This window comes from Vipera berus, assembly GCF_964194415.1.
Source record: "Vipera berus genome assembly, chromosome: Z".
In the NCBI taxonomy this organism is placed as follows: domain Eukaryota; kingdom Metazoa; phylum Chordata; class Lepidosauria; order Squamata; family Viperidae; genus Vipera; species Vipera berus.
In genome coordinates, this window is record NC_138205.1 from 30,766,782 (window position 1) to 30,793,348 (window position 26,567).

Here is a 26,567-nt window from a genome sequence, read left to right on the forward strand (position 1 = left end):
CCAGGCAAAGTGAAATTCATGAAATAACATTTCCCAAAATAACATTCCACCCTCTTTCTGGTTGTTTTCACAATGATAATGCAAAACATTTTAGCACTGGGGGGAAAAAAAGCAGCAATGTCTTTTTTGCTCAACAAAAAATGTTCCATAATCTTTTTTGCTTCATAGGACTTAACACTTCTCATGGCAGTGTCCAATTCTGACTGGAAAGGTATAAAATCAAAGACACACAGTGATGTGATGTAAACAGACTTTCCAATGTGATACAATTAGATCCAAAGTCCAGGAAGAATCTCTCTGCAGGGTGAATGCATGTCCTCCTATAACTTGACATGTGCTCAGAAAGTATTTTGAAAATACTGATGGCTTTAGCAAAGAGAAAAAAGCCATCCAAGGTCCAACAGATCCTGAGCGTTTTGCAAAGTGGAAATAAATATAAGGGTTGTTTTGCTTTTCCCCAGTCCCAAAGTAGTTTTGGCTGAGATTACTTGGCAGCAACTTGAGATATCATCCATTCTAAACCAGCAGGAAGGCTGAATGGAGAAAAAGAAATGATTAATACTGGAAAACCCAAAATTCACAATTCCTAGAAGAAAACTGATATTAACTTGGATCCTTTCAACAAAAAAAACATTTTCTTCTCTTTATCGGAGAACCTAGACAGGTTGCATCAATTGACTTCTTTAAAAAATTGTATTGGAGGGCACCTGACATACTGCTCCAGTTTCTGGCCTCTTTATTTTCAAAAAACTTTCTAGGTTTTGCTTGGATCTCCACTTGCATTCTAAGAAAGATATCAGCTAAGAAAAAAAGTAGATGGTTTCAACTAGATCAGGATCTCCAACCTTGCAACTCTAAGACTTTTAGACTTTAACTCCCAGAATCCCTCAGCCAGCCATGCTGGCTGGGGAATTCTGGGAGTTGAAATCCACAAGTCTTAAAGTTTCCAAGTTTGGAGATCCCTGAACCAGATGCTCAGGATATAAAAAAGATAAACTGAGGTTAATGGTCAGCATCTAAAAGGCTAATGTAACTGTACTGTTTTGCCTACTGGTAAATGGATGTTTTCTGACCAGCCCCATCAACCCCTAAGCAAGAATTATGGAAGAGTACCCAAGATATGTCTAAGTGTCAAACTCACTGCGTCATGTGATGTGTTGTGACATATTGTGACTTTTTTCACATTGCTGGAGCTGGGGTGGGCACAGCTTCCACATGAAGCAACCGGCCTGCGGGCCGGCAGTTTGACACCCCTGCTCTAAGGGGTCCAGATATGTTCTTAACTTTCAAAAGGATGTATTTCTGCATTCCTTAATTTTAAACTTGGGTTGAATCGAAAGGATAGCACATATTATGTAGAAACAACCAGAAACCAGCCTTTTAAACAGGGCACAATTAAGGCTGTCCAAAGTGAAAATGATTTTCTCAATTACTTCTGGTTGATTGGACAATCTTTATGATATGATACGTTTTTCTTTAGAGAAATTATACATGGATATATACTGCTCAAAAAAATAAAGGGAACACAAGATAAGACATCCTACTATTAAATACAGTACATTGTGTTGTTTAAGTGTTCCCTTTATTTTTTTGAGCAGTATATTAATCAGATACAGCTTAAGGAAATATTTTCCTCTTTTCCCCACCCCTTCCACATTCATACATTTAAAACAGTGTTGGCCATCTTCAATGTTTCTAAGAACCATTATTAAAAATCAATCAATTTAAATTAGATGAGTTATTGACCACAAACATTTCCATTCATGATGTATTTCAACCATAGAAAATAGCCTTAATCCATTTAAAAGTGTTCCAGGGCTCCAGTCCAGGATTGGCAAGGAGACAGAAAGCTGTGTTGTGCAATATTGAATTTATTGGCCTGCTAAGCCAACTTACTTTCAAGTTATGTTCCTTTATCGAGAGAAAAACCTGATACCTTTTAAGATTGGCATTCATTTCACACAGCAAAGAGTTCTATAGCAGGGGTGTCAAATTTATGGTTTGACTGTTGTCCCACAACAAAGCCCACGCAGGCCAGGCAGCAGCAAAGAACAGTGAGCTGCCCTGGTGGGTTTTTGAAGGTTTTGAACCATCGCAGGTCTGGTGATGGCATGTAATTACCCTTCAGGTGTAGAGTGACTCTTGCTGCTGAAATGACCATTCGTCATTGTTAGCTGGCTTCAGGAATGTGTGGGATGACATGGGGTGACAATTGCAGCCACAGGCATACAAGTTTACTGTTATAGCAGATAGCATATTTTTGCTTTTACTGTATGTGTCATCAAGAGCATCATTTGCATTTAATTTGTAGATTATTATTAATTATAAATAATAAACCATTTTAATTATTGATGAAATTGACATAACTGATAGCTATTCGTATTTAATATTTGTTGCACATTTGAATGCAAGGCACCAATTAGCACACTTAATGTCATGTGCTCCCCACCACCCTATTTGAGTTTAAGGCCCCCATTCTAGAGGGAAAAGCCTCCAGCTGTTCCTAGTATACAGGAGGTGTAATTCTGGTTTTCTGACCCCTCTCCTGTGAGTGCGCAGCACCCTTGAATATGCCACGGGTGGTCTCTGATGGAGCTCAGGGTGAGGAACTTCGAAATCTCAGAGGTAGACATGGAGTTTTTTACATCTTGCTTGTTGGCAAATATCAACACAGCTGCATTACGCAGGTCCTGGGGAAAGAAAAAAGGGAACACGTTGTTTGTCTCCAGTTTCCATCAATTCATGACTCATTCAAAATGAGAGAAGTAACACATAAAGCTATCACATAAAGCTCAGAAGAGAAGACAGTCACAAAAGTAATTCCCAGTACAATGTCTGTGGCTTAGCAGACATTGAACATGGTCAATGTTTATTTGTGGATTGAACATGGTCAGTTTATTTGTAGAAGCAATTTGTGAACCCTCCTCAAAACCTGGATATGCCATTGGGCTTGAGAATCCCATGGAAGTGGGGATCCTATAAATAATTGCACTGCACTCATTTAGACTGCACTCCCTCTTGTCCTTTCATACTTTTTAATTAGTTTTAACTGATCTTAATAACGGTAGGTTGTAATTGTTAGTTTTCTTTATCCATATATTCTCCAAAGCACCTGAAGGCAGGACAAGAAGCAACGGATGGAAATTAATCAAGGAGAGAAGCAACCTAGAACTAAGGAGAAACTTCCTGACAGTTAGAACAATTAACCAGTGGAACAACCTGCCTCCAGAAGTGGTGAATGCTCCAACACTGGAGGTTTTTAAGAAGAGACTGTACAGCCATTTGCCTGAAATGGTATAAGGTTTCCTGCCTGAGCAGGGGGTTGGACTAGATGACCTCCAAGATCCCTTCCAACATTGTTGTTGTTGTTGTTGTTATTATTATTATTATTATTATTATTATTATTATTATTATTATTATTATTATTATTATTATTATTATCGCCACCGAGTCACATGCAAGTGAGATGGGTGGCAATGTAAATTTAAAAGACAAATAAAAAACAAATTTAAGCATGATATGGAATCCAGTAATTGTGGTTTAATAAACCATTAATTATGGCTTAGCATCATGACTACATTCCATTATTCTACAAACCATCATTGAAATAGATTGCTGTGAAATATGAATCATGTAGCTGTAATTTAGTTTTTATTTAGCAAACCACCATTGTAATTATGGTTTATGATGATAAAATATGCGAGGCCAAACAATGTGGTTCATTTAACAAAGTTTAATGAACAAAAGCATGGTTTCCTGTGCTGTGTGCACTTAACCAGTATTTCTGGGGCAGAAACTTAGTAATCAGGCTCCTTCTAGTCTTCTTCCAAAATCTCCAACTTCTGGATCCTTTTTCTTTCAGATATCAACATCTGAAATTTCCCTGTTGCTCTCATTGAATAGCCTGTAGCTCTTACTTTCATATGCAGGATAAACCTTTCATCTTTGTCCAGAATGTCCTAGAATGTTCATTGTTGTTAATTGTCTGTTTTATCTTGAACAATTAAGATATTGGTAAGAATTCCCTGGTCTCAGGGCAGAAAAGACTTAAAGAAAATCTTCACATTTAAAATAATTCACTGGCAATAATTGAAAATGTAGGATTACTTCAGAAGGAACAGAACAGCTTGCATTGTGACATCACAATTCATTATTTTAGTGTCATTGTAATATTAGCTATGGATGCCTAGGCTAGTGCTGTGTACTGAGAGCTCCAGGAAGATACGGGTAATCCTCGCTTAATGACCAGCCACGTAGTGACCAGTTAAAGTTCCAATGGCTCTAAAAATATTACTTATGACCCAGTTCTGAAGTTCCAGTCCCCCCCCACACACACACATCTCACAGTCATGATTGTACAACAGGGGCCAGATGCATCATGCTGAAACTGTGCCCACGTCACGCGACGTTGCGAGTTTGACACCGCTGCTGTACATTGTTTTGGGCACTTGACAACTGATTCATCTTTATGGCCAGTTGCTGAACTCCACAATCACATAGCTGTGATTTACAATGATTTTTGCCAGTTTTTGACCTTTTTTGCCAGTTTCTGCACAGACAAATCCATGGATTCATTTACAGCTGTGGCATTTGCTTAATGAACACCACATTTACTTAATAATCATAGTGTTTGCTTAATGCCTGCCACAAAAAGACATAAAATTGGGTCTTGTCACCTGGGTGCCTTGATTTAAAACCATCATGACTTACAACAGAAATTCTGGGATCTGTTGTTGTAAGTCAAAGTCTATCTGTAATGATGGAAGATCTATTAGGATTCAGTTGTTGCTACTGATCTGCAGTAATCTCAGTTTCACACGTTTCAGACATGAGCTGGTTAGCAGGTGGCTTGTGAAGCAGATCCAGCTAGTGTTCTCACGGCGCTGAGGTTCTTTGGGTGATTCAGTTTGTGGCCAACAGATCTTATAATTGGACCTGGTCTATAAATATTGGAGGAGTGGTAGAATATATGGAATTAATTCAAGTACTAAATACCACTTTGATGACTTCTCATATAAATAATCTCTAAAAAGAAATAAAAAATAAAATGTTCTGCCATAGCCTGTTCTCTGCTGACTCTCTCCTTGGAGGGAGATTTTTCCATCCAAGCACTTAGAAATGAAATTCAGCCAGTTCTAGTGCCGTGGCTGGACCAGCTTGTAATTGATTCAAGCAGCATTGTAACAGCAAATATAAAAGATGCCCAGGAACATAAAAGGTACAAAACATCTGGGGAGCAACATCTGAAATCTCACACAACATATACCTCTGCATGTGGTAGCAGGCCAACTCACCTCATGAGCTAACATCTTATACAGCTCTTCTTTTGTCACTGTCAGCCTCTCACGATCCGTGCTATCAATCACAAGGATGATAAACTGATCAAAGGAAAAAGAACCACATTTATAAACTTGATCAAGACTAAGTGAACAGAATTGAAGCAGTGGATGAGTTCATACAACACATTACAAGCATAATATATTGCAGAAATTGTGATTTGTAAACCATGTTTGTGATACAGCACATTGGGTGAGCGAAGCAATTTTATTTTACTCAATAGCAAACCATTCCTGTGAACCTAGTTTTTGAGTTCCAGCCCTTGTATGCTCCAAACATTGGAGAAGGAGGAAATATCAGAAGGCTTGGAAGAAAGGTCCCATCACACAGGAAAACTTCAAAAGAAAGAAAAGTAAGCATTCTTGATGGCTGTAGAAAACTACCTGTGTGATGGGAGGAAGTAAAAGACCAAGCAGGAGAGGGAATGGAAATAGGACTAAACAGGAATATTTAGAACTAGAAATCTAACAGCAGCACCCTCAATGGAATGTCTTACTTGCCAACGTCTAAGATTTAAGTTAATATTATATCTTAAATACATTGGTCAGGAAGCGCAGAGGTTTGATGAGTGTGTACTAAACCAAGGTTCATTATTTTGCACAACTACTAAGCTTGTCTTCATTACAGGAACAACAGAATTAAATAATCACAATACATTCCTAACATCAGATCAAAATTCATGCAAGCCAGAGAATAAAATAATGTCAGGGCATTTCTGCAGAGGGAATGAGAACCAACTGAAAGAGACATGGAGCTCTCTAAACATCTTCCCAGGGGGATTTTTAAAAGGTAATTGTTGTGTACTGGGTTCGTTGTGCAGGAATGAAGACGAGGCGAGTGAGTTCAGCAAAGATCATGGTTTATTGCTTGCAGGATCTGAACTAAGGAACAAGCCTGCAGATGTAGCAATTCATACCCTGGCCTCTAGGCAGCGGCCAATAGGTTTGAAGCAATCCATTGCCGCCCTAGAGGCAACCAATAGTGGCGCTGGAGACGGGTTGTCTGAGGAGCTGGGAGCCGTTAGCCAGCTTCCCTGTTCAAACAGCCTTCCAGCAATTACCACGTGGTGTTCCCTTAACAAAGCAAGCCCAATACATTACAACCCTCCCCCCTAGAATGAACAAACATTATAGCAACAACAGAAAGTAATTACAGCAATACAATTTTACAAAAGGTATAACAATGGTGTGAGAAAACAGGTTTCCTCTTAGCTAATACAGGTGTTTCCTAGCTAGCAGCTCAATAAGGTACTTACAACATTATAGCTTCATTATTCAGGACAATCTTGTAGATAAGCAGGCAGTACAATAAGGTACATACAACATTATAGCTTTATTATTTCAGGACAAAATCTTGCAGATAAGCAGAAGGTTTGCGAGCCCTTGTGGAACACCTGGGGGACCGAGGCACTTCCTGGCCTACCAGCTTGCCCGCTGAGCTGGGTAGACCAGTGTCTCTCAGTTCAAGCGATTCAGGATGGCTCGGTGATCTCTGGCTGGCCTTTTCAGGTTGGCCCACCCCAGAGTCAGTTTGTTCAGCAGAGTTAGCACAGCGGCTGTAGAACTCAGGTTGGCTTTCTCCATCAGGGGACCCATGTTGCACTTCCAGGCTTTCCTCCCCTACGGCCAACTCCCCGTTGCTTTGGCTGTTTGAGCCTTCAGAGTCTATGCATGGATCGGCCTGGCTGCCGGTTGATGGCCCTTGGTAAGGACTTATGACGAAGTCCTCACTTTGTGGCCTTTCTGGAAAACGCTTCCTAAGCTGATCGATATATGCGATGGACAACTCGCCCGCCCTCTAGGCCCACTTCATAAGAGAGAGGGCCTGACATTTTAGTGATTTTTCCTGGCACCCACAAGTTCCCATGCCTGTAGTTTCTGGCCCACACCCCATCACCCACTGGCAGACCCCTCAGGGGTTTGGGGTGAGAGGCTTCTGCTGCTACCCAGTCTGGGTGCAATCTATCCAGTTTTGTGATCAGTCGCCTCCCCCAGCGCAGCTCTGCTGGGCTTTTCCCAGTAGCCGTGCATGGTGTGGAATGTTGGCAAAGCAAAAAATCGGCCACTCTGTGGTGCCAGTCCCCAGTCGCTATACGCCTCAGCGACTCTTTTGTGGTGTGCACCATGCTTTCGGCTTGACCATTAGTAGATGAGTGAAACGGGGCCGACGTTGCATGCTTAATGAGGTTTGCTCTCAGGAACGCCTGAAATTCTGCCGCAGCAAATTGGGCCCCATTATCGGACACTACAACGTCCGACAGCCCGTGTGTGGCAAAGAGTTTCCTAAGCACCTGGATGGTCCTAGCAGTAGTCATGTTTGCAATTGGTATAACTTCTAGCCATTTAGAGGGGCTGTCGACCACTATAACAAAGAGTCTCCTCCCACCTGTGAACTGGAGCATGTGGCATTTCAGGCCTTGATTGCTGACATGTATAACACCCATGCTGTTATGTATGCAGGCACCTGCATAGCAACAGCCACCAGGGGGCGTTGGCCTGAACGGTTTTGGCAGGAAACCCAGTTTCGGCGGGAAACCTAGGGCCAACCCCATTGGCTGTCCAGTCACCTGGCTAGGTATTTAAGGAGGCCAGGTAACCCTCACTCCTCAGTATGCTACCCCCTTCCAATAAAGAGCTGAACACGTACTCCGGCTGGCGTCTCTTCCTTGCGTCGGACCCACTACACAATACATGCACCTGGGCCTCAATGGCTTTATCTAATCCTGGCCACCATAAATAGCTTTTAGCCAATGCTTTATGGTTCAATTTGTGGCAGTGGAAGCCTGCTCAGGCCATCTGCATCGCCCATATTTTGCTGGGTTTGTGAATCAGCTTAAACGTATAAGCTGATGAAAAAATGGACCATCTCAGCATTCTAGGGGATAATATATGGGGTGTCTGTCTGTCTGTAGTGAATAACCCCAAAAGCGGTTTATGGCCTGTGAAGACCATAAAGTCCCTGCCGTATAAGTAGTCGTGGAATTTTTTAACCCCAGCTACAATGGCCAATGCCTCTTTGTCAATTTGAGCATAATTACGCTCAGCAGAGGACAGTGTTCTTGAATAAACAGCAATTGGAACTTGAGTTCCATCTTCCTCTAAGTGACTTAAGACTGCACCCACCCCATATGGGGATGCGTCACACGCTAAGCAAACTGGTTTAGACTCCTTGAAATGAGTGATGGTGGAACTGACCGACAGAAGTGACTTCAATTCCTAAAAACTTTTTTTCGTGAATGCTATTCCACTTCCATGGAGCATTTTTATCTAAGAGTCTGTTAGGAAGGAACGCGTGGTAAAAATTGAGGAGGCCCAGGAATGCCTGCAGTTCTCCTTTTGTTTTAGGGCTAGGTGCCATCTGAATGGCTTTTACTTTAGACTCAGGAGGGTGGATGCCATCAGCATCAATGTGAAACCCCAAGAATTCAGTTGAAGGGACACACTTATTCTTTTTAAGTTTGAGGCCTGCTTCTTGCAGCCTTTGCAAGACGGCTCTGAGCCTCCTTGCTAGCACTTCAGTGGATTCTCTGGCAATAAGCACGTCATCAAAATAGGGGAAAACCCCCAGAATGTCCTTGAGTGTATGTTCCATGATGCCCTGAAAAATGCCCAGGGCTACACTGACCCCAAATTGCAGGCACTTTACTTTAAATGCCCCCCTGTGGGTTACAATTTTCTGTGCTGTGGCTGTGACCTCATCAACAGGCAGTTGCTGACAGGCCTGAGCCAAATCTAATTTCGCAAAAATGATGCCACCCTGCAAGGATGCCAGGATGTGGCTTACTACTGGAACTGGGTATGCATGTTGTTTGAGGCCCAGTTAATTGTGCATTTATAATCTGCACAGATTCTGACTTCCCTGTTGGCTTTTAGTGGTGTTACAATAGGAGTTTCCCACTCCCCACCATCTACTGGTTGCAAGACGCCCTGTTCAACAACTTTATCTAATTCAGTGTCTATTTTGTGCTTGAGGGCAAATGGGACCCTATGAGGCTTAATCCTGACTGGCACTACATTCGAGTCTAGTTTGAATGCTATTGGTGGGCCCGTGTATGTTCCCAGAGCTGCATCAAATACATCTGCAAATTCCTCGCATACTGTTGCTAGACCCACGACTTGTGTACGGTTGATTCCAGTTACTTGGATGCCTAGTGCATCAAACCAATTGAGCCCAATTAGGCTCGTTCTCTGGCCCCCTACTACAACAACATCCAGGTGCCCTGAAAACCCCTTAAATTTAACAGCTAGAGTGGCTTCACCCTTGACTGCGACTTTGGCATTCTGGAAATCAGTTAGTACAATGTCAGAAGGCCTCAGCTTTGCCCATCTCTTAATGTGACTACAAGTGAAATTAAATGTTTCAAGGGAAATAATAGAAATGGCAGAGCCTGTGTCCAGCTCCATCTTACAGGGGACCCCTTGCAGCTCCACCTGAAGTCTATACTTGGGCTTAATCAGGCGGCGGGACCTGGTACGGCACACGCTTCTGCGGCTGGAGCAAAACCCCACGCTATACGGCCCCAGGGCCCCAGTACCTCTCCTGGTCGGATCTTCTGACTGGCGATTCGCAGTCTGGTCCCTCTGGCGACCTCTGCAGATGGATGCGATGTGGCCGGTCTTCCTGCAGGCCTGGCACATGGCTGTCTGGAACCTAAAGTCCAAACGTTGGTGGCGGCCATCACAACCTGGACATCTAAGAAAGGGATCTGCCTTGTAAATAGTCTCTTGTTGCTTGTTGCTGCGACGCTGTTGGTCGGGTTGTCTGTGTAATTTGTTGACTTTGGTGTCTTCTTTGGGGCCTTCTGTGTGTTTGGTGTCCTCATGGTGGATGGCTTCTTTGCATTGTGCAGTTTTGGTAGGCCGAATAGCTTGTACGGCTCCGCCAGCGGCTTCGTCCGCCATGACTTCCTTCTGTGCATCTGAAAATGATAGGACCTCTCTGGCGAAAAGCTTCTGCTGTAGCTCTCGGTTGTGGAGGCCACAGACAAGCTGGTCTTGTAGTCTCTCCTCAAGGTCGGAGAACTGGCACAGGCATGCATCCTGCCTCAAGGCCGCGATGTACTCGGATGCGGTTTCTCCCAGTTGCTGTATTCTTTGCTTGAAGGTATAGCGCCAAGTGATCACCGACATCTTTGGCTGGAAATGTTCTCCAAGCTTCTTTTTCAACTCTGCAAAGGATATGGACTCCAACGGTGTTGGCGTGAACAGGTTCTCGGCTAAATCAAATGTTGCTGTGCTGCACACACAGAGTAGTGTGGCGGCCTTCAGTCTGTCCAGTGACCTGGTTCGCTCGAAGGTAGTTCTCAACCTGGGACAGGTACGAGGGCCACTCTTCTGGCTGCTTGATGTTGAATTCTCTCAGCTTTCCGACCTTGGGCATTCTGCTGGTCTTCGCGGATGGTTCTCAGCGTCTTCAAATCCTGTTCCCCCGTTGCCCAGGGACTGGTCCTCTGAGCGCGTGGTCGCTAGTGTGGCTGAGCTAGCCGACCATAGGGGGGGGTATTGCTTTCCTACCAGGCGTGCGCTGCCTCTCCCCTAATGACATTCAGCTTCAAAGGAGAAGCAGAATCCCACCTTCATTGTCAGTGTTGTGTACTGGGTTCATTGTGCAGGAATGAAGATGAGGTGAGTGAGTTCAGCAAAAATCATGGTTTATTGCTGGCAGGATCTGAACTAAGGAACAGGGCTGCAGATGTAGCAATTCATACCCTGGCCTCTAGGTGGCGGCCAATAGGTTTGAAGCAACCCATTGCCGCCCTAGAGGCAACCAATAGTGGCGCTGGAGACAGGTTGTCTGAGGATCTGGGAGCCGTTAGCCAGCTTCCCTGCTCAAACAGCCTTCCAGCAATTACCACGTGGTGTTCCCTTAACAAAGCAAGCCCAATACATTACAGTAATCAAAATGTACGAATAAATTTCTACTTGGCAAATGGTGTACTGTCTGGAAAGCATATAGGAAAAGGTAAGAGAAGAAAATCACATTTCATATGTAAAACTGTCAAGAATGCAGTTTTGGCATATGAAGAATGACTCACAGCTTGCCTTTGTTCTACCAAAACAGAAACTATGATACAGTCAAGACTCACGGGTAATTCACATCCCTCACAAAATGCACACGTAAGCAATAACTTTGCATGAAATAGCAGAATATCAATACATAAGAGGAAATAGAGTGGCAGAAAACAGCTACTAGAGAAAACCAAACATAAGATCAAAGAATATTCTTCCAATCAAGTTCCCCTGAAATTCAGTGGCAAATTTTAGATTTCTAGTTGTCTGGTTTTCACATTTGAAAACAAACATGAGAACAGGCACACAAACCTCCTTTTATATCAGGATAATGTGTGCCATACAAATGACCTTTGGAAACTAAAAAAATATTGTTAAAAAGCAAGTCCATTGAACACAGAAACATTGCCCTAGAAACTACTTGAACAGTATTTCTAAATAGCATAATTCCATGCTAGCTTTCACCAAAGTGGTGCCTCTGAATCAGCGTTTCTCAACCTTGGCAATGTTAGGATATACTGTATAGACTTCAACTCCCAGAATTCTCTAGCCAACATGCTGGGGAAGTCCACACATCTTAGTTAGCAAGGCTGAAAACCCCTGTTGTAAGCTGATGTCTTTTGAACCTTTGACTTTGCTTTTGTTATCAACTTACAGGGAGGGGGACTGACATAGCCACAAGACTTTGGACAGTTCAATATTGGTTAATATTGGCAGGTCTTAGAGCTTTTTCTTAAGCATTGCACTCATATAAACTTGATCCAGAACTATGAGTTGAGATTTAACCCTTATGAAGCATTGACTGAGAGTAGTGTATTAATTATATATATTTATGGTAATGGGATTTAAGTTCTTTTTAAAAATACTCCACCCATGTGCAAGACTGTAATATCATTTGTGTTTTAACTTACCATAAGCGGATTATGCTTACGCAAACTTTCATTCCCAAAATTATTGCCCAAATCTTACAACCTTATGTGCTGCTTATGAAGCTAGTTGTAAACAGGAGAAGAAACAGCGGATGTACGATGGGCATTTCTGAAACGGTGTCCAGGTCTTCAATTTGACACCAGAATTTCCATTTCTAAGCAAGGCCGTTAAGTGAGCCATGTCTGGGGGCTTTTTTTGCCACAGTTGTTAATCACTGCAGTTGTTAAATAAATGTACAGTTGTTAAGCAAGTTCAGCTCCCCACCTCTCCCAATTAACTTTGCTTATCAGAAGCCACCTGGGAAGGTTGCAAATTGTGATCACATGACTCTGGGATGCTGCAACGATCATCTCTGGTTGCCAAATGCCCAAATTTTGATAATGTGAGCTTGGTATGTTGCAACAGTTGTAAGTGTAAGGACTGGTTATTATAAGTCACTTTTTCAGTGCTGTTGTAACTTCAAATGGTTACTTAAATGAATGGTTATTAGTCAAGGACTATCTGCACCTGGAACAAAAACTTTAAGCAGTTAAAAGTGAACTTTACATACATAATGACATGTTTATCTTTTCTGGCATAGACTTTGCCCCTTCTGTGATTAGGTACAGCCTGTATCTAGATAGCAGTATATTTCGTGCATGGTGTCCCACTAACCAATGGCCAAAGAGCAGAATATGAGAGCTCAAGAAACACAACTCTGGATCGTTAGCCTTCCCACTATTCCATATCAAATCACCAGGACCAGATGGATTACACCCCAAGGTTCTCAAGGAACTGGCAGATGTTTATCTCAGAATCACTGAACTATATTTTTCAAAGATCCTGGAGCACTGGGGAACTACCAGAGGACTGGAAAAGAGCTGATGTAATTCCCATCTTCAAAAAAGGGAAAAAAATAGATCCAGAAAACTACAGACCTATCAGCCTGACCTCAATACCTGGGAAGATTCTGGAAAAGATAATCAAACAGTGAATCAGCGAACACCTAGAGGCAAACAAAGTCATTACTAAAAGCCAACATGGGTTTGTCAAAAACAGATTATGCCAGACAACTCTTATTGAATTCTTTGAACAAGTGACAAAATTAGTGGATGAGAGGAATGCTGTGGATATAATTTACTTGGACTTCAGTAAGGCATTTGATAAAGTAGATCACAACCTACTACTTGATAAGATAGAAAAATGTGGGTTAGACAGCACCAGATGGATTCGTAGCTGGCTAACCAGCCGTACTCAGCATCTGGTCCAAAATGGAACTGCATCTACATGGAGGGAAGTGTGTAGTGGGGTGCCCCAGTGCTCTGTTCTAGGCCCAGTGCTCTTCAACATCTTTATCAACAATTTGGACGAGAGGATAGATGGGGAACTCATCAAATTTGCAGACGACACCAAGCTGGCAGGAATAGCCAACATTCCAGAAGATAGGCTTAAGATACAGGAGGATCTGGACAGACTTGAACACTGGGCGCTATCTAACAAAATGAAATTCAGTGGTGAAAAAAGTAAGATTCTACATTTAGGCAAGAAAAACCAAATGTACAGGTATAGTATAGGTGGTACCTTGCTCAATAGTAGTAACTGTGAGAGGCATCTCAGAGTCCTAGTGGACAATCATTTATATATGAGCCATCAGTGTGCTGCAGCTGCCAAAAAAGCCAACGCAGTGCTTGGCTGCGTTAACAGAGGAATAGAATCAAGATCATGTGAAGTGTTAATACCATTTTACAATGCCTTGGTAAGGTCACACTTGGAATACTGCATCCAGTTTTGGTCACCACGATGTAAAAAAGATGTTGAGGCTCTAGAAAGAGTACGGAGAAGAGCAACAAAGATGATTGGGGGACTGGAGGCTAAAACATATAAGGAATGGTTGCTGGAATTGGGTATGTTTAATGAAGAAAAGGACGAGGGGGGACATGATAGCAGTGTTCCAAATCTCAGGGGCTGCCACAAAGAAGAGGGGAGTCAAGCTATTCTCCAAAGTGCCTGAAGGTAGCACAAGAAGCAATGGATGGAAACTAACCAACGAGAGAAGCAACCTAGAACTAAGGAGAAACTTCCTGGCAGATAGAACAATTAACCAGTGGAACAACTTGCCTCCAGAAGCGGTGAATGCTCCAACACTGGAGGTTTTTAAGAAGAGACTGGACAGCCATTTCTCTGAAATGCTATAAAGTTTCCTGCCTGAGCAGGGGGTTGGACTAGATGACCTCCAAGATATCTTCCAACTGTATTATTAATTAATTAATTAATTTAACTTCCTTATATTTATTTACTAAAGTATAGCCAACCCACCTCTGTGTTGGAATAGTAGGTGTTCCAAGTTGACCGCAGGTTTTCCTGACCACCAATGTCCCACATCAGGAAATGTGTCTTGTGCTGGGTGATTTCTTCCACATTGCTTCCAATTGTAGGCGATGTATGCACAACTTCATTCATTAGGCTGATGGAAGACCAGAACCATTCGCTGCTTTGTTAGTGTCCTACCTTCCCCATACATTTCCATCTTCAGATAAAGGTCTAGGTGTTTGAGACAGTTAAGCTTCAAATTACCCAAATAACATTATGATTCTTGTTTGTTCCACAGCCAAGCCATGTCAGATGTGGAAAAACAGGTCCACATGTGAAGGTTTAATGTAACTGATTTATTGCTAAAAGCCTAGGCACAGGAATCTTCTCAACTAACAGTCAGTATCTAGTTAGAACTAGATCAGATTCAACAGCAATCAAAGGGAACTGGACCTATTTCATTCATGGCTACATAAGAACTCTATACTGATCCTTATTTTTACCCCTCTCCCTGGCTCTGCCATTCCTTCTCGTATAGCCAGAGTTTAAACTAAATTTAGCATTTTTATCCATCTACCAAGTCCTTGCCAACTATCAGGGATATTGTTGTTGTTAGCTGCGAAGTTGTGTCCGACCCATTGCGACCCCATGGACAACATTCCTCCAGGCCTTCCTGTCCTCTACCATCTTCTGGAGTCCATTTAAGCTCACACCTACTGCTTCAGTGACTCCATCCAGCCACCTCATTCTCTGTCATCCCCTTTCTTCTATTGCCCTCAATCTTTCCCAGCATTAGGCTCTTCTCCAGTGAGTCCTTCCTTCTCATTAGGTGGCCAAAGTATTTGAGTTTCAACTTCAGGATCTGGCCTTCTAAAGAGCAGTCAGGGTTGATCTCCTCTAGGACCGACCGGTTTGATCGCCTTGCAGTCCAAGGGACTCGCAGGAGTCTTCTCCAGCACCATAGTTCAAAGGCCTCAATTCTTTGGTGCTCAGCCTTTTTTATGGTCCAGCTTTCACTGCCATACATTGCAACTGGGAAGACCATAGCCTTGACTATACGCACTTTTGTTGACAGGGTGATGTCTCTGCTTTTTAGTGTGCTGTCTAGATTTGCCATAGCTTTCCTCCCCAGGAGGAAATTTCTTGGCTACAGTCCCCATCTGCGGTGATCTTGGAGCCCAGGAAAATAAAATCTGTCACTACCTCCATTTCTTCCCCATCTATTTGCCAGGAATTGAGAGGGCCGGATGCCATAATCTTGGTTTTCTTAATGTTTAGTTTCAACCCAAGTTTTGCACTCTCCTTCTTCACCCGCAACAAGAGGCTCTTTAGTTCTTCTTCACTTTCTGCCATTAGAGTGGTATCATCAGGGCTATTACTATTATTTTAAATGGCAAAAAGTAGGTCTTATCTTTTTTTAGGATTCCCCCCCTCCAAATTGAGAAATGTGCTCATACTGTATGTGTTTCATACATGATTGATGGTTGTATCCTAAAGGCAATATATATATAAAACAGACACTCAATTGTAATCCATCAAATAGTTTTAGAATTTGAATATTTCCTAGACTACTGTGTTACAAAAGAGCCACAATTTAGTTGTAACATGCAAAGTATGTTCTAATATAGTGTTTTTGAAACTTGGCAGCTTTAAAATATGTGGATTTCAATTCTCAGAATTCCCCAAATCAGCATTTAAAAAGGTTCCATTTTATAAGTCCAACTCTAGATTAAAGCAAGGCAATTGGTCTTTTTGTGGCCAAAGTCACTCTTTTTTTAACATGAGTTCTCCAAATGCTGAAAACTTTGGAGAAGACATATGCAGTAGTGACACAATGATATCACTAGAGAATAGAGGTGGGTGTTTCTTAACTTTGGAGCTTTGGCTTTCATTTTTAATAGATTTACTGTTAAGTTTGTTGCACTGTAAGAGGTTTGCTACAATTTTTTGATGGCATGACTCTGGAAAGTTTGGGAACTGCAAAGAAAAAAAAAGGTTGAAAATGTATGCAACTTACAGCATATGAGCCACCTAGTCCTGGATTAAACTCTGTTACAAAGGGAACAAAACAAGAGATTTATTTAAACTAGACACTGGATACTGAGAAAGGAGAAAGACGAGACACTCACAACTGGTAAAGGATGGTGGTTTTTCCAGCATTGTCCAGTCCAATAATTATCACTTTATGCTCTAGAAGAAGAGAAAGTACAATATGTCAGAGTTAATGTAGAAAAATATAATTGCTATTTCTTTAATTCACCTATAAACTGAATTATTACTGCAACAATGCAATTGAGGAATAGACGGAGGGAATGTTTGCTCAAGACTATCAACTGAAATAATTTGAATCTGTTATTTTCATCCATACCTAAACAAATATGCATGCAACTGATATACTTTCTATATTTCATACCTCTTCTCAAATCCTTTGGTTGGCTTGTGGATTTATTAGGGATTCTTGAGCAATGCAGGAATAATGATCTGGCCTAGTTTAGAACTTACCATGTATTATGAACCCATTAGTTCAAGGCTTGCTTATATCAAACCACCAGTAATCCTACAAGTCTGAAACTACACCAATTAAGTTGACTTAATTACAGCTTAATATTTTTATCTCACCCTTCATCTTGCCTCACACTGGAGGAGTTTTCATTGACAAGTATATCAGACATCCCTGGCAAATATGTCCTGGAAGAACAATTCCCTTGCTAGAGGCTCCAAACTCAAGTTGAGGTAATTAGGATTCTTAGAATCTACAAATCTAGAATCACATATCCATGTGACTAAGAGTCCCATGTCTTATTTGGTACTATCTAGATCTAGGCAGGTGAAGGTTTCAAGCCAGTGCGCTAGCATGTATAGAACATGGAGAAAGTATCCTTGATAGTAATATATCCTTACTCATATCCAGTGCTTCTTTTGTAAGAAAAAAGGTGCCGGAACCCACATCTTGTTAATCTTTTATTTAAAAATTATATATTCAATTAACATAAATTTAATTTATTGTATTTAAGGCAAATGTTCATAGTAAATTTTACACTAAAAATTAAAAAAAAAATTTCAATTCACCAATGATTTTTTAAAATAAATTATTTACCTTTTGCACGTAGTCAACCACTGCAAACACACCCACACGTCAGTTGTGTAATGAAACGTAATGGTCACCACCTGCAGTAAGCACTCAGCGCACGACCACACAACCAATCACAAACTGAGCAGTGCCACAAGCCGAGCAGCACCATCACAACCAGTGCAGATGAAATACGCATACATCGGACTGAGCGAAGGTCGGGCGCCATCCGGAGCTCAACCGGCAAACGGTTCCACAATTCCGGCGCACCCACAGAGAAGGACCTCCCCCTGGGGGCCACCAGGTGACATTCTCTGACCGGTGGCACCCTGAGGAGGCCCTCTCTGTGGGAGCACACAGGGCGGAGGGAAGTTGATGCCGGCAGCAGGTGATCCCTAAGGTAGAACCCCTTTATTACCACAGATAAATTTACGAAGCAATAAAGGTTAAGACTCAGTCCAGTTCTTAAGAAAGTGGAGACATAGATACATACACACATATATAGGTTTTATCACAACCATTCAAAATTACAACAGCTCTCCAAAAAGGTACTGAGGATCTGGTTCTGAGGTTCATGTAACTGCATTTTGGGCAAGAGGCCCAGTTTTATGCCCATTTGCAGCATTCCATGATCACATGACCACAATTTATAATGCGTTTGTTGAAACCCAACATTAACTTGTTTTTTTGGCAAAAACAGCCCATAGCAAACAATGCATTTGCTTAACAACCACTGTGTTCACTTAATGACTGTGGTTATTCACTTAATGGCTGCCGCAAAATAGACTGTAAAATTGGGTTGGTCACATGACCCACTTTACAACCATCACAACTTACAACCATAATGAGCAGGCTCCATTATGGTTGTACATCAAGGACTATACATGCATATCTATGAAGATAAAGAATAAAGAAGAATTGAAAAGAAATCATATCCTGCCACAATATTTCACTGAATTAAAGTCTAGACTTTTTGAAAATGTTCTGGCAACCCTTTATGGACTTTCTGCTAACCCCAGGATTGAAAAGCTGGGATTTTATGGGTTTGTGAATAGATCAGGGATGTGATGTGGAACGAAAAAATAGCTGCTTAATCTTATAAAGCAGTGTTTCTCAACACTTGGCAACTTTAAGATGGGCTATAGTTGCTAGGACTATAGCTAGGACTATAGTCATAGTTGCCTGGGGAATGCCACACATCCTAAAGTTGCCAAGATTGAGAAACACCGCTATAAGGGACGAATACTTATAAAATGCACTTGTACTTGTTGTGACCAAGGTTGGAAGTCTCTTCTTTATGTATTTCTTTTTTTATTATATTTTTCTTTTTCCCCCATACTTTTTTCTTTTCTTCCATTCGCTCCTCCTTATCTAAGTTTAGTTCATATTAGGTTTTACTACTGTAATTAGAATTCTTGATACAAATTATATTAATAAAAGAATACAGTAGGAATTACCAATGAAAGATTTCTGGTGCAAGCTAAAAGAGCACCATTCCTGGTATGTGCTGGGAGACTCCAGGGATGTACAATGATTTTTCTTAGATATCTAAAAGATAGGGTGCACACGCGCATGCGCATGCACACACACCCACACACACCCACACACACCCCGAACACTCACTCCTCTAGGGTCTAGGACAATTTGGAACCAATAACTTGGCGTGACCAATTCACCTGTGCATGCTCACAACCGCCAAGTTGTAGAAGGACAACTCAACACAGCCTATTCGGACAACTTCGGACAATGGGGACAACTTGTTGCTTGCAGCTGGTTGGGCAGGTGGAGCAGGTGGGCAGAGTCCAGAGCAGCAGCAGCTGGAGGCTTCCCATTTTCACACACCTCACTGCCACCACTGTGCTGAGCTCCAGGTCATTTGGAGTTCAGGCCGTTTGCTGGTGATGGTTGTTCAGTAGTAGTGGCAGTGGGAGGGGCAGGTGGCAGGGGCCAGGCATGTCCCATTTTCATACTCCTGCTGCCATTGTTGATGCTGGCAGTGCTTGGGCTGTGCCACAGCAGCAGTGGGAGGATGGGAGCTCAGTGCAGTGGTAGAGGATGTAAAAATGAGATGCACCCTGCCACCTGCCCTGCCCACTGGAACTGCCACTAAATGGCCTGAACACAGCCACCACTGCCAAATGACCCAAACTCCAAATGGCCCAGAGCTCGGCGCAGTGGCAACAATGGTGGCAGCAGGGGTGTGAAAATGGGACGCTTCAGGCTTCCGCTATTGCTCTTCTGCCCACTCGCTTATTCATGAGCCTGCCCGGCTCTCACTAGGGAGTGAAGCCCTGGTTGCTGCTGCTGCTAATTTGCACTCTGCCCATCCACTCTCTCGCCCGCTGACCAGATCTCCCTCCAGTTCCCCGTGGCAACTTGTCCCTGTAGCAAATTGATCATGTTGAGTGATGACTTGGAGGCTTTGACTTAACAGAGGTGACTTGGCAATGGCGAGCTGGCAGCAGTGACCTTGCCATGCCAAGTTGGCCATACCGAGGTGTCCCATTCTGCTCCTCCATTGTTGTTGTGCAGGCTGAAATGGCTATGCTCACTGCGCTGTCTGTTCCCATATTGAGGCATGCTGCTTAAGCATAGGTATCAGGAAGCTCAAACAGAATCCATACCAAAGCTAGATCAAAGCAAAATTCAGAAGCAAATATAATCATCATCATATTTGTTGTTGTTATTATTAGTACTACTATTACTACCACTACCACTATTACTGCTAGTATGGCATTCCCCCTGACCTCCAAGCAATATAACAAAAAAGAGAGAGCAGTTTGGAATGAAAAAATAATAATTAAGTTTTGGCACAGATCATGAAGTACTCTTTCATTTCATTTTATGTTAACAAAGGGTTTTTTTCTTTTCTTACACTTCTCCCCAGGGGATTTTTTTACCCAGTACTTGTCTTACAACCACAGTTGTGACCAGCATTTCCATTGCTAAACAAAGAGGTTATTAAGTGAATTGCGCCCATTTTTGCAACCTTTATTGCCACGGTTGTTAAAAGAATCACTGCAGTTGTTATGGGAATCATCCAGTTTCCGCCACTGATTTTGTTTCTCAGATACTGACTGGGAAGGTGGAGGAGGCAACCAGGTGATCCCTGCACACTGCAGCCACTGTAAATAGATGCCAGTTGCCAAGTGCCCGAATTTTGATCATCTGACCGTGAGGATGCTGTGGGGGTCATAAGTGCGAGGACTAGTTGAAAGTTACTTTTTTTCCAGTGCCACTACAACTTCAAACAGTCATTAAATAGCTGGTTGTAAATTGAGGTTTACCTGTATATGGAAGAAATCAAAACAAAAACCTAAGCAGTGGACTTGATTTAAACACAGATTGTAGGTCAGGACATTTGAAAGACATTTTTTCCTCTCTGAGACACAGTTGTTTAAATTCATGTCAAGGTTCAGAAAAACTGTTTCAAGTTGCAGCCCTGTATATCATAACCCTTCCTTTCCTACGGTAGTCTAAGAGTTCCATATATGGGAAAATAAGATAATGAGCTTACCTTTTCGATTGGCAAACAGCCCTATTTTTAAAAATAATCTGTTTCTTCTAAGAACAAGGCTGGCAGCGTCATTACATGAAACTTGCTTGCTTTGCAGAGTAGGAAGGAAGCTCTACTTAAATGTAAAAAAACAACACAATGGCATAATTTGTTCCCTCTAAATACAGACAAATCCCAAGATGATCTCAAAAGAGTAGCATTAGCAAGCATTGTTTCAAATTCCATATACGGACTCAAAGAATGTGTGTATATATAACATTAACTTATAATGTGGTTTCTTCATTTTTGGCTCATTCTATATGAACGAAGTCTTCTAATTTGTAATGTATAATTTGTAACAGAAATATACAACCTAAGGCTGATGAAAACTTTGATGCAAATTATAATTTGTATCATGATACAAAAGGAGAAATGGTTGAATACACGGCTGCATTTCAAATATTGCAGTTAGATTAATCATATGTAATTTTTATTCAACATTAAATATAATCATGCTGGATCCAGTTCTATCTACTGTTTTCTGGGTTTCAACCTCTGCCTAAAATAAGATAAATACATTCATCTATCTCTAAAAGCTGTATTTCTAAAAATGTGGTCCAACGACCTTGGAGTTCTCCCAGGGCTCTTTCAGGGGTCAGCAAAATCAAAATTATTTGTCCATTACTGAAAATATTTTCAAAAGTTTAAAACAATCTCATACTTCTCATTATAATTTTTATTTGTTAAAAATGTTTTTCATGAATAGATTTTATTTAATATCGAATTGATTCAATATTGTTATTTTTACAGCATTCAGCAAATATTCTATGAATGCATCAATTTAAATTTTTAATACAGTATATGTTGATAAATATAGCCATTCAAGAAAAAGCTCTTTTGGGGTTCTCCATAACTTTTAAAAGTGGGAAGGGATCCTGCCCACAAAAAGTTTAAGGAACACTGCCTTAAAATAATTTCATAGAAAATAGAATCACAAGGCTGCAACGAACCATGGGGATCTTCTAATAATCCAACCCCTGCTCAAGGCAGCAATCTCATACCATCACAGTCATGTGGTTGAGCATTTTTTTTGAGACCTCTAGTGAGAGAGCACCTACAACCAATGTCCAAATACAACTTCTGACTACATATGTATTATATTTTATGGCATAAGATAAGCAAGGTTGAGACTTAATGAATCTTCATTGTGAGTCCTGTCCATTTCTCCTCCCATTTGACTAAAAGTGAAGATTCCTGTCACTTCCATTTGAACCAGATTCTCATCCTATGGTTATCAGTAGCTATGAATAGTTTGGAATTCTGGGAGTTAAAGCCTACACATTGGGAGAGAGCTCACTTGTGGAAACCTAGTTTATTATCTGGATCAACTTTTGATGTAAGTAGCCATAATTTCAAACTAGTGATAATATTCAAATTGAAATTGGAAGCTCATTTAATTTAAACAAGCCATCATTAATGCTGATCACAGTTTTGGTCCATTGTAAATGTAGGTTAAGACTTCCAAAGCTCTCTTCTAGGCCCCATAGCAGGATGGGAAGAAAAACACACATACTCAAAGTTGATTTTGCTTGTTCCTGTTTGTGTACATTGGAGTAAGTTACATCTTAGCACATATGAATATGTCAAAAAAGAATAACAACAAAACACATCTGCATGGTGCTTAGCTAATTTTTAAAGATGGTTATTTCTTTGTAGAAATCTGCCAGACTTTAGCCATTTTTATAGTATATGAATGTATCGGGAAATCAAGAAGTTTGGTGCTATATTCCAGACTGATATAAGGAGAAAACCTTGGAAGTAACGAAGGAATGCCTACATATTGCAGGGCCAATGCAACCAGTGCTGTATATGCAAGCTTAGACACATCAGAATCCACAAGGGACGGTATTTGGATAGCCTGTTTGGAGGTAAAACCTGGTTTTCATTCTCCATACATGTCATAGCCAGTTGGCCATATTAAAGTTTTCTTCACCAGTCTCTCAGTGACAGAAAATCACACTGGCATAATATGTAGGCTTCCATGGCCAGTATCTGTTGGACAGTACTGCATTTTAGGGTTCATGACTCTGCACCAATCAGAAATCAGCTGAGCTAAAGACCCAAGCAGGTCACCTAGCTATAAAGACAGGAGCTCAGTCAATGCTTGCTCAATACGTTGCCTCTGAAGATGCACGGTTGCCAGCAAAATGTCAGGACATCTGTAGCCCTAGACCACGGCCATTAAACCCTGAAGCACAACATTGTCCAACTTGCTGGCGTAACATTTTCCAATCCCTCCACTGGAATAATGTGGCTGGTGCTGTCCTTACGGTTGTAATGTGGGACAAAATAGTGAAACCTTTAGGTGGATTCCCCAAGTTTCATTTCCTTACCCACCCAGCATCACTGCTGGATGGTAAACAACCACCCATCGCTCTCTGAGATTCCTTCCTTCCTTCCTTCCTTCCTTCCTTCCTTCCTTCCTTCCTTCCTTCCTTCCTTCCTTCCTTCCTTCCTTCCTTCCTTCCTTCCTCCCTCCCTCCCTCCCTCCCTCCCTCCTTCCCTCCCTTCTCCCCAGACTCTAGCTATAGCTCTTATTGGGACTCCAGGCATGGGATGCCATGTCTAGAGTACACAAATCTAAACAACTAGTTCACATTGCAACAATAAAATAAAGAAAACTCTAGATTTAGCCTGGCACCTGGATGTTTGCAGGCCCCCCTGTGTATTTTGGTATGTTGAATGCATGGGACAAAGAGCAAAGGGGACTCCAGCAGGGGCCTCATATATTGGCAGCTTTCACTGTATTTACATCTTATCATGAAAACATGATTGAGAACCAATGCTGAAGCTATATACATGTCTGCACGTACAAATGTACATATTATATTCATGTGAGTTTCTTTCTTTCTAGAAGCAAAACTCCAAGACCAAGAAAGAAACCCCTAGTATGCATTTCAGCAATATTTAGGAGTGTGAAACCAGGATATATATAAAAGCGGCTATATATGCACAGGGCTTTATAGTTCCAGGCTTTAAGGAATGTAAAGTATTTTGCTTAGAACATATGAGAGTTAGAACAAAGGATGGAAACTGTTCTTTCAACCAAATATTTGCCTAAGCAAACAAACCATGCCAAAGAAAGGCAGAAATTCCACATAAACATCCTCAATATTCCCACCCACTCAAAAACTTTTGCAATTTCCAGACTCCCAGAGAACAATGGAAGGGGCAAATTTTGACCAATTTATAGAAAATATTTGCAACGACCAAATTGTTACTGTCTCAGATACCAGTGTGTAGTAGAAAATGTAAACAAAAAGTGTGCAAACCATAAGGATTCAAAGATTTATCCCTTAGCCGCTTCCTTTAAATATTATAGCAGTTTAAGCTTTCTGCTACTGCCAGCTTTAATTTCCTCTGCTTTTAACATTTTCTTCTCATCTGTTGCTGCTTTACAGCCTAACTTTTCCATCACTCTCCCATTTCTATGCACACACATCCCCCCCCCATTCATTTGTTCTCACACCCAAGCACACACCCCTTGCCCTTCAACATCAGATACCCAGGCACTGCCTTCTGCCTTTACTAGCACTCCCTGAAATAACTAATAATGATGGTTCACTTACTTCCCCAAGCAAGTGCACACAGAAGACACTTTTCAGACTGACTTTCTAAGTCATCTTTGATGCCCTATATACAAAATGAAAGATCATTACAAATGAAAACACAAATATCCTATTATAGACGCTGTAGTAAAAGAAGCATTAGAATTCACTACTGCTTTAGTCTTTTCCAAGAAACTTCCCTCATTGTTTCAGTCTTCCTCAACACACACCATCTCTCTTTCCTGTCATTCTAAAGCACACATGTACACAAATGCTTTTCGCTACAGGCTGTGTGCTCACACAACAACGGCAAATTCTGGTTATCTTCACAAAAGATTTCCTGACCAGCTACTAGTTGATATGCTGAAAAGATCAGGCTCCACACCCCAAATTTAGCCCTCCAACATAGCACAAAATTGTTTGAAAGAAAAAAGAAATTAAAAGAGAGAACAAAAAAGGAAATATAAACAGAGAAATTGTAAGGAAAAATAGGGAGTGAAATCGCTAAAAGCAAAGAAAGCACAATTCCGAATAAAATAATCAAAGAAGAAAGGGGACCGGGACAAGTATAAAAATTGTAACTTTAGAAACACAAAGGGTGAAAAACGGAAAATATGTAAAAAGAGAGAAAGGGAGAGAGAGAAAAATGAAAAAAAAAGATTTAAAAGAAGAAAAGGTTGGGAAATGAAAATGAAAATGCTGCTGAGGCAAAGTGAAAGGAAGAAAAGGTAAAAAACAGAATGAACAAAGGAATCGAATATGAAAAGAAAGACAATAAATGAATTTAAAAATGAAAGACAAATGAGAAACAAAAGAAATGAGAGGCAAGGATGCAATGCGTGAAGGCATGGTCGGTGCAAAACGAGAGACAAAGTAAAAGTGGGATTTAAAGAGAAAGAGAGAGGGGGAAAGTAGGGGAAAGTTGGTGGACAACCACCTAGAAGAAGGTAAACACGATCTGACTGACAGCCACCCTTAGCATTCCGGGAATTGTGTCATAAGAAAGGAGGAAATGCGGGCGCGCCGCGCTCAAAGACTTCTTACCGCGGCTTCCAAAAATGTTCAGGAGTTTCGCGAAAAACAGACCCATCACGAGCTTCGCAGCTTCGTCGGCGAACGCCTTCGCCCCCGCCCCGCTTTATAGACTCCGCAGGTGGCGCGTCAGAAGCGAAGTCCTCCCCCGTCGAGCTCCTCCCTCTGGCTGGAAAACTCTCTAGGGGGGGGACAGGGGGGACTCCGCGGAGCCCTCGAGTGACGTCAGAATGCGTGGTGGAAACGGGATAGAAATCGGGCAGGAGGACCTGGGGACAATACAGGGCTGGGACCGTAGGCCACATTTTCTTACTCCGAGGAACTCCGGAGGAGCGCTGTGGGAAAGGGGGAGGGGGAACGGGAGGGAGGGAGGCAAGCGGGTGCTTGGCGCTTGGTGCTGGTCTGGCTTGGGAGCAGAACTGACGGTGTTTGAAAAGGTTCAGGAAGGGATGCTGAACTAGCTTTTGAGGCTAGTTTTAGAGTGGACAGCTGCCACTGGAGATGGTCCCATCTTCTCCACGACCACATGAGTTTCCTCTTACTTCACCCCACAATCCATGTCTGCCTCACTGACTTGTCAGCTGAGCTGGGTTATTTACCCAGATTTATTAGACTTCTGGGAGACCAGTAGCCCACCTTCAGAAACGGCCTATGTGGCAGTTATCAATAATCTGGAGCATCTTTCTTCCAGCAACCTGTCACTGAATCATTTTAGAAGATGAATAAAGTTATGGTCCCACAGTCTACAATATGTCACAGGTGATGGTTCCCCATTGGCTGGTAACTTGGGATGAGTG

At 41.8% G+C, this 26,567-nt stretch overlaps 1 protein-coding gene across 2 annotated transcripts; it reads right to left on the reverse strand.

The window, feature by feature from the left end:
- Positions 1-335: 335 nt before the first annotated feature.
- ARL5C (ARF like GTPase 5C) lies at positions 336-25,828 on the reverse strand (the record flags this gene model as incomplete). 2 transcript variants are annotated; one of them, XM_081344603.1, is made up of 6 exons in its annotated part: positions 336-533; positions 2,539-2,690; positions 5,295-5,378; positions 14,571-14,718; positions 16,694-16,754; positions 25,783-25,828. In XM_081344603.1, the coding sequence occupies 6 exons, from the start codon at positions 25,826-25,828 to the stop codon at positions 485-487; spliced, it is 540 nt and encodes a 179-aa protein (XP_081200729.1). In that variant the 3' UTR covers positions 336-484. The 2 variants fall into 2 exon arrangements, with proteins under 2 accessions (XP_081200729.1, XP_081200728.1); XM_081344602.1 differs by lacking the exon at positions 336-533 and having other exon boundaries at positions 2,348-2,690.
- Positions 25,829-26,567: the final 739 nt, after the last annotated feature.